Source organism: Vipera berus (genome assembly GCF_964194415.1).
Source record: "Vipera berus genome assembly, chromosome: 4".
Taxonomy (NCBI): domain Eukaryota; kingdom Metazoa; phylum Chordata; class Lepidosauria; order Squamata; family Viperidae; genus Vipera; species Vipera berus.
In genome coordinates, this window is record NC_138206.1 from 37,433,970 (window position 1) to 37,450,517 (window position 16,548).

The 16,548-nt window shown below is 35.0% G+C and overlaps 1 protein-coding gene across 2 annotated transcripts; it reads left to right on the plus strand.

The window, feature by feature from the left end:
• The first annotated feature begins 291 nt into the window (after positions 1-291).
• TAGLN3 (transgelin 3) lies at positions 292-9,826 on the plus strand. 2 transcript variants are annotated; one of them, XM_081326660.1, is made up of 4 exons: positions 292-643; positions 1,683-1,857; positions 7,127-7,229; positions 9,237-9,826. In XM_081326660.1, exons 1-4 carry the CDS (start codon positions 464-466, stop codon positions 9,376-9,378), a joined length of 600 nt encoding a protein of 199 aa, XP_081182786.1. In that variant the 5' UTR covers positions 292-463; the 3' UTR covers positions 9,379-9,826. The 2 variants fall into 2 exon arrangements, with proteins under 2 accessions (XP_081182786.1, XP_081182787.1); XM_081326661.1 differs by lacking the exon at positions 9,237-9,826 and adding an exon at positions 7,917-7,991.
• Positions 9,827-16,548: the final 6,722 nt, after the last annotated feature.

Genomic DNA, 16,548 nt, shown 5'->3' on the forward strand with positions numbered 1-16,548 from the left:
CAGAGCATCACAGCTGCCTTTGTCTCTTTTTAAATTTAATCAGGATTTCTCCCTTTCACTGGATTCAGTTTTTGGATTTAGTTAATTGCTGAAAAATCTTCACGTGCCTCACTGAAAGGATCTTCTAAATTGATCTGTATGAATGCTTTTGGTACTTTTGGCTTTGGTGGCTTGCTATTGTTCTTTAAAAGAGAACTTTGAATTTGCTGATATTTGCAACATTAATTTGAAATACAATTAACAACTTCCAATTTGATGGTAATTGTATACGGAAATTTAAAATATGCACTGTAATAGCAAAAATTCAGACACTTATGATTGTGAGAGCTTCTTTTGGAATACATTTTTATAAGATGTTCTGATGTTTAGTTATCTTTATCTTTAGTAAGATGTTTAATAACAGCTGATAGGTAATTCATAGCTTTTAAAAGTTAATGTGTTTTCTTCTCCTTTCTTCCTAGAGATGGCCAATAGAGGACCAAGCTATGGCTTAAGCCGAGAAGTTCAAGAAAAGATTGAACAGAAATACGATCTAGAACTGGAAAGCCGTTTAGTGGATTGGATTATTATACAATGTGGTGAAAATATAGAACATCCCCCTCCTGGAAAACAACATTTTCAGAAATGGCTAATGGACGGAATAGTAAGTAATAACTTGATATTACATCTATAAATGTAACATTGTTGAATAATATCATTTGTTCCTAAATTTCTACCATTTCAAAAATATATCAAATAATCAATTAACTTTGGCACTGCATTCCTGACCTCATTATGTAGCATGTTCTATAAAATCAATGAATAACGAAGTAATGTTTCAGAGGTAACAAAGTATATTTGATTTAACTTAAGAGCAATTATTATCTCCATCTGTAAACTGCTTTTGTCTAGACTCCAATAAAATAATTCAAACATTGAAGGTGATTGCTCTTATGACCAGAAGACAATATGAAAAACAGTGTATAGAGCTGTAGAGAGACAGATGGAATAATGGTTATGTAATATGAGGAATATTAATTACAATTCTTTGACAGTTAATTACAGACCCTTTACAACCCTGAGATTTTCCATGATAGTATTATCTTTCTTAAGAATGGGTTAGTTATGTGTATTTGTTTATAAAATGTAAAATTATAAAATATAAAATTCTGTTCTTTTCCCCCCCAAGGAATAAGCAATTCCAAGTCTTTAAGAGATAATTTATTCATTTACTGAACGAGCAGCACAAAGGTGCTTTCGTTTACATGGAAGACTTGGCAAAATTATTAAATGTAGTGATTGTTTTTTCATCGGCTTACTACTTGATACTACTTACACTTGAGCTCAGACTGTGTTTTGCTCTCCCATGTGACTGTCAATTGTTATATAATCTGAAGTGAATAATTTGATTTTGCCTGCTTCATTACACCCATGTATGTTTTATCTGTGGAAAGGGAAGCTTTGCCAAGCATTTTTAATGTGTTTGGCTCAAACGCATCCATAATAAATGCTGTCGGTAGCATACATTTATGTTTGTACTATGTATTTCAGTTGAGGAGCAGGGAGCCAGGGGGCCCTTGCTAAGTGGCATTAGAATATCTATGTTACAAACAGAGTAATATACACATACTGTGTTGCCTTTAGTTAGTGGAATTAATTGATTTTGTCTCTTTCAATTCTGCTTTTAATGGTCAATCTCCCAGCTGCTCTGCAAGTTAATAAACAATCTTCATCCCAAGGGAAAAGAACCTATTGCAAGGATCACAGAATCAAAGATGGCTTTCAAACAAATGGAACAAATTTCTCACTTCTTGAAAGCTGCAGAAATCTATGGAATACGAACAACAGATATCTTCCAGACAGTAGATTTATGGGAAGGTATAGATTTATTTATATATAAGCATTTTTTTTTTACTGTAACACTGTTTATCTTGCTATCCATTATATATTTCTTTTCGGGGGAAATTCCCAAATGCCATTACAATTATTTCTAATTTGCACTGCCTTTAAGCACTGTTCCCTCCAGTAATGCATTATTTTCTCTTGAAATTTATGTTGATGCAGGCCTTAATGAAATATTTTGTACTTATAGCAAGTGAAAGATGTGGGGTTTTTTTACAGAAGCACATCAAAGCTAAGCAAGAAGAAATTATATTACAGCAGATATTTCAGCAAAATAACAAATTATCATTTTAAAGGATGATGAAATGTGATTAGTTTGCATCTAAATGTAAACATAAACCAGTTCACATTTTCTATATTTAGCTTGGAACAAAGTTAGTCATGTATATCAATACTTTCTGAATTTCATTATCTAATTCTTAGCCTCTATATATGGAAAACATGCACAGAATTTCAATAATGTACATATTAGGACAAAGTCCAAACAGAAATTAATTATATTAGGGGAACCCATTACCAAAACTAATACATTAAGAAAGATACATATAGAAAGAGTATACCAGGAGAAATATACAGCTATTTGCTAAAATACTTGTGAAATTTGGTTGGAGAAAAAGTTATTATGGGATATTCATAGAATGGGATAGATCCATTTTCAGATTGGTAAAATAAACTTGAGAAGTTCATTCTAGTAGTATTAGTAGTATATGAAATTAATCATTCCATAAACAATAACCACTCTCCTGAATGAAAGAAAACTCAGGACAAATAGGTCTGAAACCTGATAATTTTTTATTTATTTTTTTAATTTTAATTCCACTTATATCCCGCCCTTCTCCGAAGACTCAGGGCGGCTTACAAGTTTAGCAGTAGCCTTCATTCTATGTATATGCCTGCTTATTAGGGCTTTCACACACACCCCAGCGGCATTATTACAAAGTCAGCTTAATTGCCCCCAACAATCTGGGTCCTCATTTTACCTACCTCAGAAGGATGGAAGGCTGAGTCAACCTTGAGCCTGGTGGGATGCGAACCTGCACTAATTGCAGGCAGCTGGTGTTACTTAAGGAGGCATTAGCCCACTGCTCCACCAAGGCTCAATAATAATAATGTTGTCAGAATAGTTTAAACTGAGTTTATATTGGATGAAGCCTCAGATTTGTATGTTGTCATTTCACCTTTGGAAATGGGCCTTATGCAAGTAGTACCTTTATGATTTATGCAAATCCTACAAAAAAGGTGTTTTGAAACACAGCAGAGCAGGTAGAAGACAACTCTTTTTAAGTTGAAAAAGCAGATTAATCTTTTACCAAACTCTCAAGAATGTTTTAGAAGCTGTTCCTGTCTATGCCAGTGAGAATGTACCATATATGCACAGTCACTGCTTCACATTTTTCACAGTAAAAAAGTGAAGTAACTTTATATGCCTCTCTTTTTATTATACTCTGGAATAAAGAACATTCCTTATTTGTCTTTTAATATCAGGAAAGACTTGGTTTAATGGAAGTAAAATACTACAGTAATATCTACTCTGATAACGTCCAGTGTCTAAATTCAGGCCTTTTTTCAACAATTCTCTTCCTAGTATTAGAAGAACCCATATAATTAATAATATTGTCCTTGTAATGATGAATTTGGTATTTCCTTATATGTATATAAGGAATATACCAATATACATATATATGTATCCTTGTGATTCATCACTGTGTCAGAAAGAAAATGGGAAAAGTCAAAAAGTTCAACAAAAAGCAAAAGGAGCCATCTTGGCCATGAGGGAAAAAAAATCCAAACTTCTTATTGAAGCAACACATTTTTTAGGCCAGCTGAAGGTTTGCATGAGAATTCATCAGGTAAGATGGTTAAAAAAAATCACCTTCCGTGGGCAGAGAGAGGAAAAAAAGAAACATAACTACCAAATGGAACTGCTTTTATATGTCTGTGTATATTCCAATGTTCCATTTGTTATTTGATTATAATGTTTCCATTTCTCTTTCTTGGATTTATTTTACTTGTTGAGAAATCGTGGAAAGTTTGAAAGTATGCTAGTTTTGGAAATCTTCAGTTGGTCTAACAAAATGTTGCCTTCACCAAAAATCAGTTTATGAACAAAATATTTAATCCATTATTTATTGCTATTTGATCCATTATGTATTCTACACAGGACAACTGTTAGTATCTTCTAGAAGAAAAGACAGCTTAAAATCTTTTTCACACATGGCATTTTTCTCACATGGAAATAATACCTTTATGAGTACTCTTGTGGAAGTCATGTATATGAATCAAAATAAATTATTGCACTCTCCATTTAAAACAATTGCCCATTCTTATTATATTTGTTTTTCCTCTCCTCCTCCCATTTCCTAGTCTTGCGCAGCAACTGTAGGAGTTCTGCTTTCCCTTTTATATTTATTTTGTGCTTTAAATCAAATTATGAGCCTGAAGGCTTGCCTAACCAATTTACAGTCTTTTGTATCTAAAGAACATTTTTTTAGATGTGAATTGATAATGATAGCCAGGAAGCAATGAGAGAGCTCCTGCTAAAAGCCCTGCTGGATGTGGCTACTGGCTCTGAGGAGAAAAGGACAAAGCAATCTTTGCTTTCTGTTACTAATCATGTTTCAGATGTTTCCAAGAAAACGTTAGGCAAGATAAGAGCCAGTAGTTCCCATATCAAAATCTGTCAAGTAATATAGAGAGAAGATTCTGGATTTTGACCAAGAAAAATGATCTTTACAATTCAAACAGCATTCCTTTGAAGCTTGGATCAGAAAGCTTGAAGCCTTCCCAATTCCAGTAATGTCCAGTTATTTGCAGCTGTATTCCCAGAACAGGAATTCTGGGAACTATACTACCCTCATAACATTTATGTTTTATGTGTTCCATAGGTGTTATATGCCATACTGCTACTTACTCATCTTATTTCAAAATTATTTATTTTAGGGCATTCCCATGAAAGATGTAAACATATTCATTTTTTAAATTGAAAGACATTGTAATATTGTAAAATATTAAGGAGGTTTCATTTTCTGGCCCAAAGGCCTGTTTAAGTGAGTTCTCTTACAGATTTCATTTCCAAGGTTATCATAAGAGCAGCAGAATAGATGTGAAAGAAATATTTGTGATTCTCCGTTTCCTTCATCTAATGCTTATTGTAAAAAACTAGTATTTATTTTTTTAAAAAATCTTTTTCTTCCAATGCAAGCTGGACTAAATACTTCTCTATTTAAACATCCCTCAACCTATGAACATGGCATAAGACCAAGAACCTGTACAACAATGTTAACCTTTTCCTTCCATCTTGCCCTTATCCAAATGACTTCTGCTTCAGTTTTTCCATTGTTAGAATATCACATTATCATAAAGCGCTGACCTCAGATTTCCTTTTCCAAAACTGGAGTCTTTGTTTTGACTATGACTTAAAAGTTGCCTGAGATCTATGCTTCTGGAGTCAGCATCTTTTAATAGATTGAAAGTTACTTTAAAAGTTAATGGGAACAAAAAGGGGAAAAGATGGCTTCCAAATCCTCTCATTGCCCTATGGATGTTATCCTTGCATTTTTACTTCACCAATGCAGCCCTCAGTAGCTACAAACAATAATTTAAAAATGTGGCTTTTGAAAACAGCTTTTAAAAGATGATATTGTCATGGAATTAACAGATGTACCTTATTACAAGGCTCTATGACTCACAATCTCTCTTTTCTGTGGCCTTAGTCAATTTAGTCACTCTGTCTTTTTTTAAGTAAAGATAGTAACATAAATTTATGCAGCTGCTTATGAACAAAATAACGATTGCTCTGAAAATAGTACTGGGTAACTTTTGCAATGATGTTACTGCATGAGAACGTAACATCTGTGGATTCTTTTCTGTGACTTTTCATGTCTTGTCACCTAGGGTTTGATAGAAGGTGTAGCTTTGTGAGTGTAGAGGGAGATTTAACTCATTAGTGTTCAGTATTTGGCTTCCAAGGTCTGACATTAGCTTTACATATCTAAAACTTCCTTCAGCAATTCTCTGAGTGTAAATTGTCGATGCAAAGAGTGGTGGTGATGGGAATGAAAATGCTAATAGTGCTACAGTTCATCATATTGTCTTCTATTTGCAAAGGTTGACTTATCTGTAAAGGAAAACTTGCTGCATCTGTAGAGATGCTTCACATAATTCAAATCTCTGGAATTATAGAGGCTGTCCTCTAGAGTGATCTTCTATATCAGTGTTTCTGATCTGGACATCCTCCAGGTGTGTGGACTTCCAAAACTCCCCAGCTAGCTAGCATCAGAAGCCCTATACCAGGGGTAGGCAACCTCGGCTCTTTTATGACTCATGGACTTCAACACCCAGAATTCCTGAATCAGCATAGCTGATTCAGGAATTCTGGGAGTTGAGGTCCATGAGTCATAAAAGAGCTGAGGTTGCCTACCCCTGCCCTATACAGACAGACTATTAGGTACATGAAGTTGACAAGAATGATAATAGAGGAGGGAGAACCAGCACTCTTTTGCTTATATCCTGTGCAATACCCCACCCATACACACATATATGCTCACATTTGTGTGGGTGGGGAAATTTGAAGACGTTTTAAAAGAACTAGCAAGAGACTGAAAGAAAAACAAAGTGCTTGACATAAGAAGAGGCAAGCTAGAATGAGCAAAAGCCTGAGATATCTATGATAGAGGAAGGCCAATGAGTTATAAAAGACATAGATGAAAACAGCCTGAACATGAGTGGCTGTATTCCATCATAATAGTATGTTTTAGAGCCTATATGCAGCTTATGCTGGTGAAATTTTCAGCAAACCATTGATTGATTTCTGGCTGGCATATTTTGCTTCATTTGTTGGTAATTAGAATAGAAAAAAACCCTAACTCCAGCCCCAAAAAGATGCTTTCAAATTTGTTCCCTACAGAAATTTGCCAAAACTTATTAGAAAGACATACTGTATAGTTTAATGAAAAGTGTAGCCTCTAATACAGATTAGTCTCAAAGAAATCAAACATATGATCAGGCTTCCTAAAGCCCTAAAACTTGTTATAGTTATACACTGATAGTCATGCAGCAGTTTGCAAGCTAAAGGTAGGAAGGTAGGAAGAGTTTTGTCAAGGAAAATTCCCTTGTGACCAGAATAAAAACAGAAAACATAATGTAATAATAAAAAGCTCTGGGGATTTTGAGGTTAAATAGGTGTCTAATCCTGTTGAAGTACAACCAAACAATTTACCAATAACAAATGAATAATTCTTTTTAGGAAAAGACATGGCTGCCGTGCAAAGGACTCTAATGGCTTTAGGCAGTGAAGCTGTTACAAGGGACGATGGATGTTACAAAGGGGATCCCTCCTGGTTTCATAAGTAAGAATGTGTTTGTTGTTTCCATTTTCAAACATAGACTAAATGTGCAGTTTTAATGAAAAACAATCCTAGACAGAAGAAAAATATACTTTTAAAAGCAAGACACCTTAACTTCTGCCTTTTTCAGCTGTCAATTAAAGAGCTAATGACCTCTTTAGAATAGATATTCAAAAATGTTCCATTTATAATAAGTGAATTATGTTGATGCAGAATAATCTAACCAGGAGTGCAAACATTCCTTCACTTATAGACCCAGAGCTATTGAAAATGAAAAGCATAGAATGCCACTTTTTCAGACAGGAAATATGTAAATCTTTAGCATAAATTCTAAATGCATAAATGGGTTGCAAAAAGGGGGAAAAGAGCAAAAGTATCCCAAATCCTTCTCTATTCCAAGTCTGTATTTTTTTTAAAAAAAGAGGTAAAGAAGTCCCTGTAGATTTGATTTTGCTAGTCATTGCTGACTATAGGGGGAAGTGCTCATCTCTGTTTCAAGGCCATTGAGCCAGCACTGTCCGAAGACATCTCTGTGGTTATGTGACCAGCATAACATTACAGAGTGCTGTTATCTTCCCACCAAAGAGGTACCTATTTATCTATTCGGATGCTTCAAATTGCTAGCTTGGCAGGAGCTGGGGGGAGAACAGAAGCTCATCCCATCACGTGGTGCTTATGTCTCAAACCTAGGCTGCTGGCTTTCCAGTTGACAAGCCTTGTGTCTTAACTGCTGAGTCATCGCACTGCCCTCAAGTATGTGATATGGCCCCATATATTTTGCCTCTTCCCTGACAATGCAGATCTCAGCTCTTTGATCTCCAAAATATTAGGTGAGCCCCCAGTTACTCAATGCTTGTTTGTACAGCCAGTGGATCAGATGGTATGTCTTACTTAAAATATTTGAGTCATTCTTTGAGCAATGACTCAGATATTTATAGCAACAATTGTCCAAGCATTCACAGAAATATGAAACATAATTTGAAATTCATTACTATCTGCTGAGACAGTTCTGAAATTATACTTCCTCAGAATTTTGCTCTCCTTCATGATTGTTGATAAATGAACATATATCTGAGAAAGGTGCCTACCAGTTCTGAAGCAATTTTCCCAAACTGATATTTGATACATTTTGTAACATAAACCTCTGGGAAAAAGTGCTTAATCTTGCATGCTCTTGTTTTTAATAAAGCAGAACATCTACTTAAGTGTTTTTCTGGATGGTGGCCAGATAAACTAAAACCATCACTACCAAGAAAGTGGCTTGCTGATTTGCTATTTGATAACAATATTTCTACCCTTTTTCAAATGTGGCTTATCCATTTATAGCAAAATGCGAGGTTGATTTAGTTTTCTGATATTGAGATGTTTACTCAAATACAGGAGTGAGTAGTATCCATCTATTATAAATCCTTATTTTATAATAACTTTGCTTTTTTATTGTTTTGAATGATGCCATACCCACCCGCCCCTTCTAGGAGGGAACTGTATCAATTGTTAGATGGGGGTGAACACTTTCCCTAAATGTCACTGTAATTAATGTTACTTTCAATCTGCCGTATTGGCCAAGATGCTTTCTATCTCCTTGAGTTTAATATTTTTTGAAGGAAAGGAAATGCAAAGTAATGCATTTTTTTTAGAGTCCTAACCACTCCCTTTTTCACAGTTGCTAAATATGTTCAGGGAATAAAGTAGAATTTTAGAAAGCCTTTACACATAAGATATTCATACTTCAAGTCTCTGATCCCTCAGAGAAAATCCTAAGGTCCTTGGGACTGGCTGGCTTCTATTATCTTACGACAAAGACACACCTACAGCTTTAGAAGGGAGAATTTAGTGTTAGAAACCTCTTCTTATCTTCCAAAAGGCCAATACAGTTCTTGTTCTCAAAAACCAGGGCAATACTAATCTTATACTATAGAAAAACATAGGGGCGGTGGCATTCAATCTGATAAATATTTGAGAATTTAAAACAGAACAAACGTCCCTTTTAAAAAAGAATCATTTTCACAGGAAAGCACAGAGGAACCAGCGGGGATTTTCTGAAGAGCAGCTTCGCCAAGGACAGAATGTCATCGGTCTTCAAATGGGAAGTAACAAGGGAGCATCCCAGTCAGGGATGACAGGATACGGAATGCCAAGACAGATCATATAGTTTAAACCACCTTTGAATTCTCACTTACCCACTTGGTAGCATGGCCTGACTGAAAAACACATAGCTAGTTAATGTTCATGCTGAGATCTGCTTCTAGGTTTTCTCTCTAAGATTATGTGTGTGTGTATGCATATGTATACACGCGCACACATACACACAGTCTTTCAACTGAAATTGTGGATCTGTGTGCTTGTTGCGTGTTAGTCCATATAGCACGCTGACACCTATATGATGTTCATTTTTGAACTATGCAAAGACTATTTTTCTGTATTTATTTGCAATTTGTTATTTTCTGTACTCTTGTCTTACTGAACTGCCCTCTCAGTCTTTTTCTTCTCTACTCTATCCAACTTTCATCTTCTAAAAATAAAAATGGGATAAATAACTGCAAAGATTTAGGCTGGATATGTCTTTTACAGCATCTCTATGCTCTGAAATAAATGTTCTAAAAAGAGAGTGAATATGATTTACAATACTTTATAGAAACTGTTGAGTTTATTGTGATCCTTGTCGAGGATATATGCAGACATACACACATAGACACAATGTTTAGCTGATCAAATGTGATTGGGCAAAAGGTGTCCCAAATCAGAATAAGAATATAACCTAAGAGGCAGGAAGATCCTCAGTCCAAGAAAAATCATTCCAGAAAAATCAGTAGCATCAGAGGAAGAATTTGGACAATCAAAGCAGGAGATTGGTGGGAAGTAAGATGTTTACCGGTTCCAGTCATATTCTGCCTTCAACTCTCGAAATACAGTCTTTCATATGTAGATAATGGCCTGATCTATTATAAGGGTTTGTTGTTGTTTTTTTAAAAAAAATCCCTTTAAACTTTGCTGATTTTTGCTTCACCCCTCTGCCATACTTTCTTCTGAATACACTTACCAAATGTTTAGTTTAATCAAGTAATATATGATTTGGTTATCAATAGCCATTTGGTATCTGCTCACCAATTACTTATACAGATAAAATATGACATTGACATGGAGAAAACAAAACACTTCATTTAAATCATAACCATCTCAACCTTTATGGCTAAGGGCCACTTATCCTACTGTTAGTCTTCAGTCCAAGGGATCAGGTACCTTTCACTTAAAGATGGAAGAAATTTAAAATGAATAGGATTTTTGCATAATTTACTCTACATTATTTTGCCATTGAATTCACACATTATAGGATTATTACTATCCACCCAAAGGACTAGCACCCGCCCCCTCCTCTTCATAAACAAAAATCCACAGCATTTTTAAATCAGGATCAGGTTGATTTACTCAAGGCTTTTAGATGGAATAGGCTTCTCAAGTTCTTCATTGGCCCTCAAACCCTTTTCTATACCCTCTGGTTTTCTTCTTGTATCACACATGCCAAACTTGAGTCAGAGGTGGCTGTTATATGGGGGATGGAGAAACAAATTGTAATATATACTACCCAAATGTTTAACATAGTAGTTCAAGAAAGAAGCACAGGTACATGTGAAAAATACAGAAAATCCTCTTTCTATTTGTATTTGATAGGACTCTATCTATTCTGTGTAATTCTCCTACTCTCTGTTATCCTTTGTCCAAAATAATAACTACATACAATGACATTTGACTACCTTTGCTTAAATACATTTGGGTTTCTGCTCAATAAAACCTAGATCGACATTATGATTAACATAAAAGGTTAACTTTTGTAAGAGAAGTCAGTCCTGACTATTGAGGGTAGAGGAGTTCAGAATGCTTTACTATGATTATCTAATTTTATGCTTCACTTTTGTGATTGTTTAAGTTGAGAATACTTGTCTTATTAACTTACCTTCTGTAGCGGTTTCACATTGATGCACAGGTACTCTCATTATTTCCCCTGGAACTTGAAAGGATGATGAAGACAGAAATCTCTACTCCAGCAGTACCTTTTTCCCAGCCAAGCAAAGGTATGGGATGTGTTTTGCTTTTTGCATCAAGAGTATGACTATTATGGCAACAGGATCAGGACATTTACACCTGCTTCTAATTATTTGTGGTTGTAGGATAATATCACCTTCTTTTTCACAACAGGCAGGAAATGCAATAAACAGAAATTCAAGACATATAGTTATCCAGTAGACCCCTTGAATAGGTGCTCAGGGATATAATATTAGATTGGCATATCATTAGCAAATTTGATTGATGCTTGATGATAGTTGCTTCTGTTGACAAGTGACAAAAATAACATTAAAATTCTTCATTCTGAGCCTTGTTATACTTTACCACTCAAAGTAAAGTTGGAAAGAAATTATGTAAATGAGTCCAAAAATCTTATCCATCTGTCAATCCATCACTGTGAAATTTTGCTGAAAACTGAATCCAAAGGGAGTGGGAGAGAACCTGGCAAAAGAAATTGTGTCCAAATGTGTACCAAATCTGGCGGGTGACTCTGGAAAAATATTTTATCATCATCATTATCACCATCTTCACCACCACCACCACCATCAATAACAACATCTTCATCATACATAAAATAACCCCTTTCAGTGCAACAGTATGATAGAGCTGGACAACACCTCAAATTCCATTAAGCTCTCTATTCTTAGTCCTCATCCCTCGTTCCTCCTAGCTATGTGACTCAAGAGCTAAGCCAATGCAATTTATCATATGCTCTTCACTACATACATATGTTGAAATATGGATGGAGTGCAGAGGCACACAGAGAAGCGTAATATATTATATGTGCCTCCTGTGGCCACTGCTGGTTGAGAAGTTGAAAATAATCCAAAAGCCATACTTTGAAGCTGGATTTAATTCCATGCACATTTCTCTTCCCTTCCCAGAGCTTAACCCTAACCCTAACTCTAACCCTAATGGCTCAATATAACTTATTCATATCAGTTATCAAATTTAATATAGTTAACTAATCTGTGGAAATACTGTATAAGCAGCTCTCTGATAAACTGTTCACTAAGACAAAACATTTGCCTTTTGTTTACCTTTGTCAATGGAGTTCAAAGTAGTTAGAAATACCTAAACATACTAGACAAGTATTATCAGTCTTATTTTATATGCAACAGTCTTCATCTTAAAGCAGAGCAAAAAAATACTCTTTCACTTCTCCCAGGAAGAAGCTTCTTAACTTGTACTCATAGACCCCGTCTTTCATCTGAGTAAACTAAGTAAAGAATTTCTCAAACTGGACTCAGCTCCTGGAGACAACTTGGACAGTTTTATGTATTTTTCTTAGCCAGATGGAGCACTTTATCATCGCCTTCTGTGATTTGACTTTTTTTTTAGTAATAACTATTTCTTAAACAGGTGGACAATAGCTTTGCTTTATTTTTCCCTCCAATATCAAAGATAGGGATCTGATTTCAGAGGGAGAAAACTGACATTCATTTCTCCTTCTTGCCATTTATCAGATTTTGCATTGAGTTAAATAACTTTGATGGTGGAATGTTTCAAGTTGTAGTTTGGATTGCACTGTGTATTTAAATTATATTCGATTATTCTTGTCTATTTAATAAGATAGCACATTTTAGGTATGGCCAACCAGAGTCCTGACTGAGCATTTGTAATTTCCAATAAATATTCCCTTAGAAGAGACTGCGGTGAACAAATTGTTAAAGAGTTAAGCTTATCATTCCCATTGTTTGAAATGCCAATTATTAGCCTTTTAAAATTTTTATCCAATGTAGGCCCATAATATAGAGAAAGCTGATCTAAATTTATTTATTTTGGTACTTCTGAAAATAAGCAACTCTTAAATATGTTCTGACTTTATTAGTTGCATAATTTTAAAGGATTATTAGATTAATGCCAACAATACAAGAATACAATAACTGAAAAGTCCAATTTATAGCAGCCTGATGTACAGTATGTGTGGCAATGAGTACACTGGATGAAGTTTTGAAATATATGACAAATATGAGATTTTTATTTTGCTAAATATTTTGCAAATCTAGCAGAGTAGACAATTTAGATTAAATTTCAGTATTCTGTGTTTCTTCATAAAAAGGATTTTCCACTACTACAGACTGTACCGCACAAATATAAAAATTGAGAAATAAAGGAGGTTTTGAAACTACTTTAAAGCTGCTACTGCATAGTTTATTAGCAAATGGGACAGTTTTATTTAATTATTTCACCCGTTCTTCCAAATGGATGTATATAGTAATGTTTATGATTAGACATATGGTTTGTGTCCTCACCACAATACGGTTGTTGGGGACAATAATCTTGGGTCTCTATGAATGCATCATCTGTGACCTTCAGTAATGTTATAAAATAAAGATCTGATCCTATGCTCAGGCAGCAGAAGTAATAGATATAGTTGTGATTAATTTAATGGCATGATATGACCTTTGTTTCTAATTAGATTTGTCTGGCAGGACTCCTTTGCTGGCAACATCTTCCAGATGTTCCAGTAATTTATTAATACTAATAGAAAAAGGATTATGTTTTGTAGTTGAGGTCTGTTATATAGCACAGTCTTTCTTGGCTGAATGTTTTCTGTGTACGTTGAACTCTTGGTGCTTATTTCATAAACAACATGGGTGCATTGGTTGACAATTAGAAAAGCTGTCAGGCTTAATCTAAAAGTTACACTACTGCAAAGCCTGGCATAATATATTGTTCATGAAAGATATCAGTTTGAAATAAAACTCTAGAATAAGCATAGAATATCTGGGCTATAGACATATGGCTATCCAATATATGGTGGCAAAGGCTATAGCTTTCTATATTAATTGCTGGCATCTAAGCAGAAGGAGTCTGGAGGCAACTTTTGCAACTAACAAATTTTATTAAAAGGCATTCATTTTCACCAGAGCATTCTATGTCTCTGATGAACTGAGCTGCAGTTCATAAAAGCTTTTATCTGTCAATAAAATTAGTTAAAAAGGTGCTACCTGATTCCTTCTGATAGACAAACACAACTCTCCTATAACTGGTTTTCTGTACTTTTGCATCAGAGATAAAGTATTGGTATTCTTTGACTTATGACCATAAATGACTACTTCACTTCTCTTACAGATTGTGAAAATTAAGAAATATAAGTAGTGTGATATAGGGGCTACCAGGTAGCCTACTTTCATGGTTTCACTTGTTAAAAATATGACAATTTAGAATGAAAGGGTACAAAGGATGTGAAAGATTACAGAAAGATAAAAGGATAAAAGATTGCAATGATTTGTGAAGACAAAAAAAATTACTAGCAGTGAATTTCTCAAAACAGTGCAGGAATCTGGAAGAATGCCATAATCATAAATATATTTATAACATAAATATAATTAGAAATAACAAAGCCAAAATTTTCAGCCTGCCTGTAAAAATTCATTGAGTTATAATAGCAATCCTGTCTGATCAAATGAAGGACACTGCATTTGATTCCTGGGCAGATGACTAAAGAATTCTGCTAAGCATCTGCATGACTGGGAAATATTCAGCTTATGCTTTATCTCAATGCCAAAATAAAAAAAGAAAGACAATACCCAATTTGATAGAACTATGGCATTTCAACAAAATCATAGATTGGTAGGAAAATATTTATTTGCTAAAATTTACTGTATTTCAGTGTAAAGGAGAAACAGCTCAAAAGTAAAGAAATTTAGCTTAACAGCCACATAAATGAAATATGAATCGGTACTGCCATTTTGAATTGAATGTGGAAAGAAATGGAAGCCAATGAAGCTGGCAACATCTAGCAAAGTAGGTTAAGTATCAGTTTAGTTATCTAAATAGTTTTGTCTTCTAAACCAGCAGTCCCCAATCTTTGCAGTTTGGGTGCCTGGGGGGAGGGGGGCAGGGCAACTGAGCCGTACTACTGGTGGGCCAGCATGCATACACGCAGCTCAACTTGTGTGAGGGGTGGGCTGGTGTGCATGCGCATGCACACATAGCTTGACTGCAAGTTGAACTGTGAGGGCATCTGTGCCAGCCTACCTCTTGTGCGAGTTGAGCTTCATGCATACATGCGAGTTAAGCTGCGTGCTCAGTTGCACGCCAGTCACATGGCTCAGTTCTGAATAGACCATGGTCTGGTAGTAGGCCCTCCAGCTGGGGTTTGGGGACCCCTGTTCAAACAAATTACTCTGTCTAGATAAGGTTATGATTGATATATTGGCCTGAAAAGCCAGCATGGGAATTCTAGGAGTTGAAATCGACACATTAGAAATCAAAGTTGCCACGTTTGAAAAGTATGGGGCTAAAGCAATATTTCCTATATATTCCCAATATATAGGGATATCTAATTCTGAGAATCATGGTTCCAAAACAAATGGAAGATTTGAGGCTGGAACAAGCAAACCCATATAGATAAAAGGCCTTCTTCTAAGAGTCTAATCTATAAAGGGAATGGAATTCCTTCCATAAACCATCAACGAGGCCTTCATCTTGTCTGAGTTCCAGAGTCTTCAGCCAGTCTATCATTGAATTTTGGCATTGTGTTTTTCTTACTGATCGTTTCACAGCACTGATACCTGACTGCATGCTTTTATATGAACATTAAAATATATGTTCCTTATGTTACAATTTTTTAACTCTCAAGTTCCTTTTTCAGAGAATGATCATGCATTTATTTTAGCAAATAGTGAAAAGTGATATCTTAAATGGAGCTGTGTAAGAATTTGGCTATTTATGAGCCACTGTAGAACTGCAGAGTTACCATTTTAAATCCCACGTGCTGCATGTTCACAATAGGTTACGCTGTGAAAGCAGACACTCTGTGTCATATGAGGAGCCCCTTAAGAATCCGAATTTAAGATTTTCTGTAACTTGAGTTCCCAGCAGATTACCTGCTTTAGATATAAAGATATAAAAGGTATTTTATAAAGAAATGAAGGATTATTTGTTCCAAGTGAATTAAAAGTGCAGGGTTTTTTAATATATGAAGCAGAGAATGATAATGCTCTGTGGTGTTGTAGTTTTGACTTTGTGAAACTACAAGACAAATATTGGTTTATGCTAATTGAGGACTATTTTAAAAAATATAAGCATGAATGATACTTTCCTATATTATTTTGTTAATCAAAACTCAAAATAATGTTTTTTTCTGGTGTGTTTGTGTGTTCAAAACCTGATTTATATATCAGGATTACTGAGAGTATTTTAAATAGTTTCAAGTAGTTACTAATATGGTAAGTCATTTATATCAGGGCTTTTCTACATTTTCACCCATTGTACCACTTTTAGGATATGGCAATATCCAAGTACCACC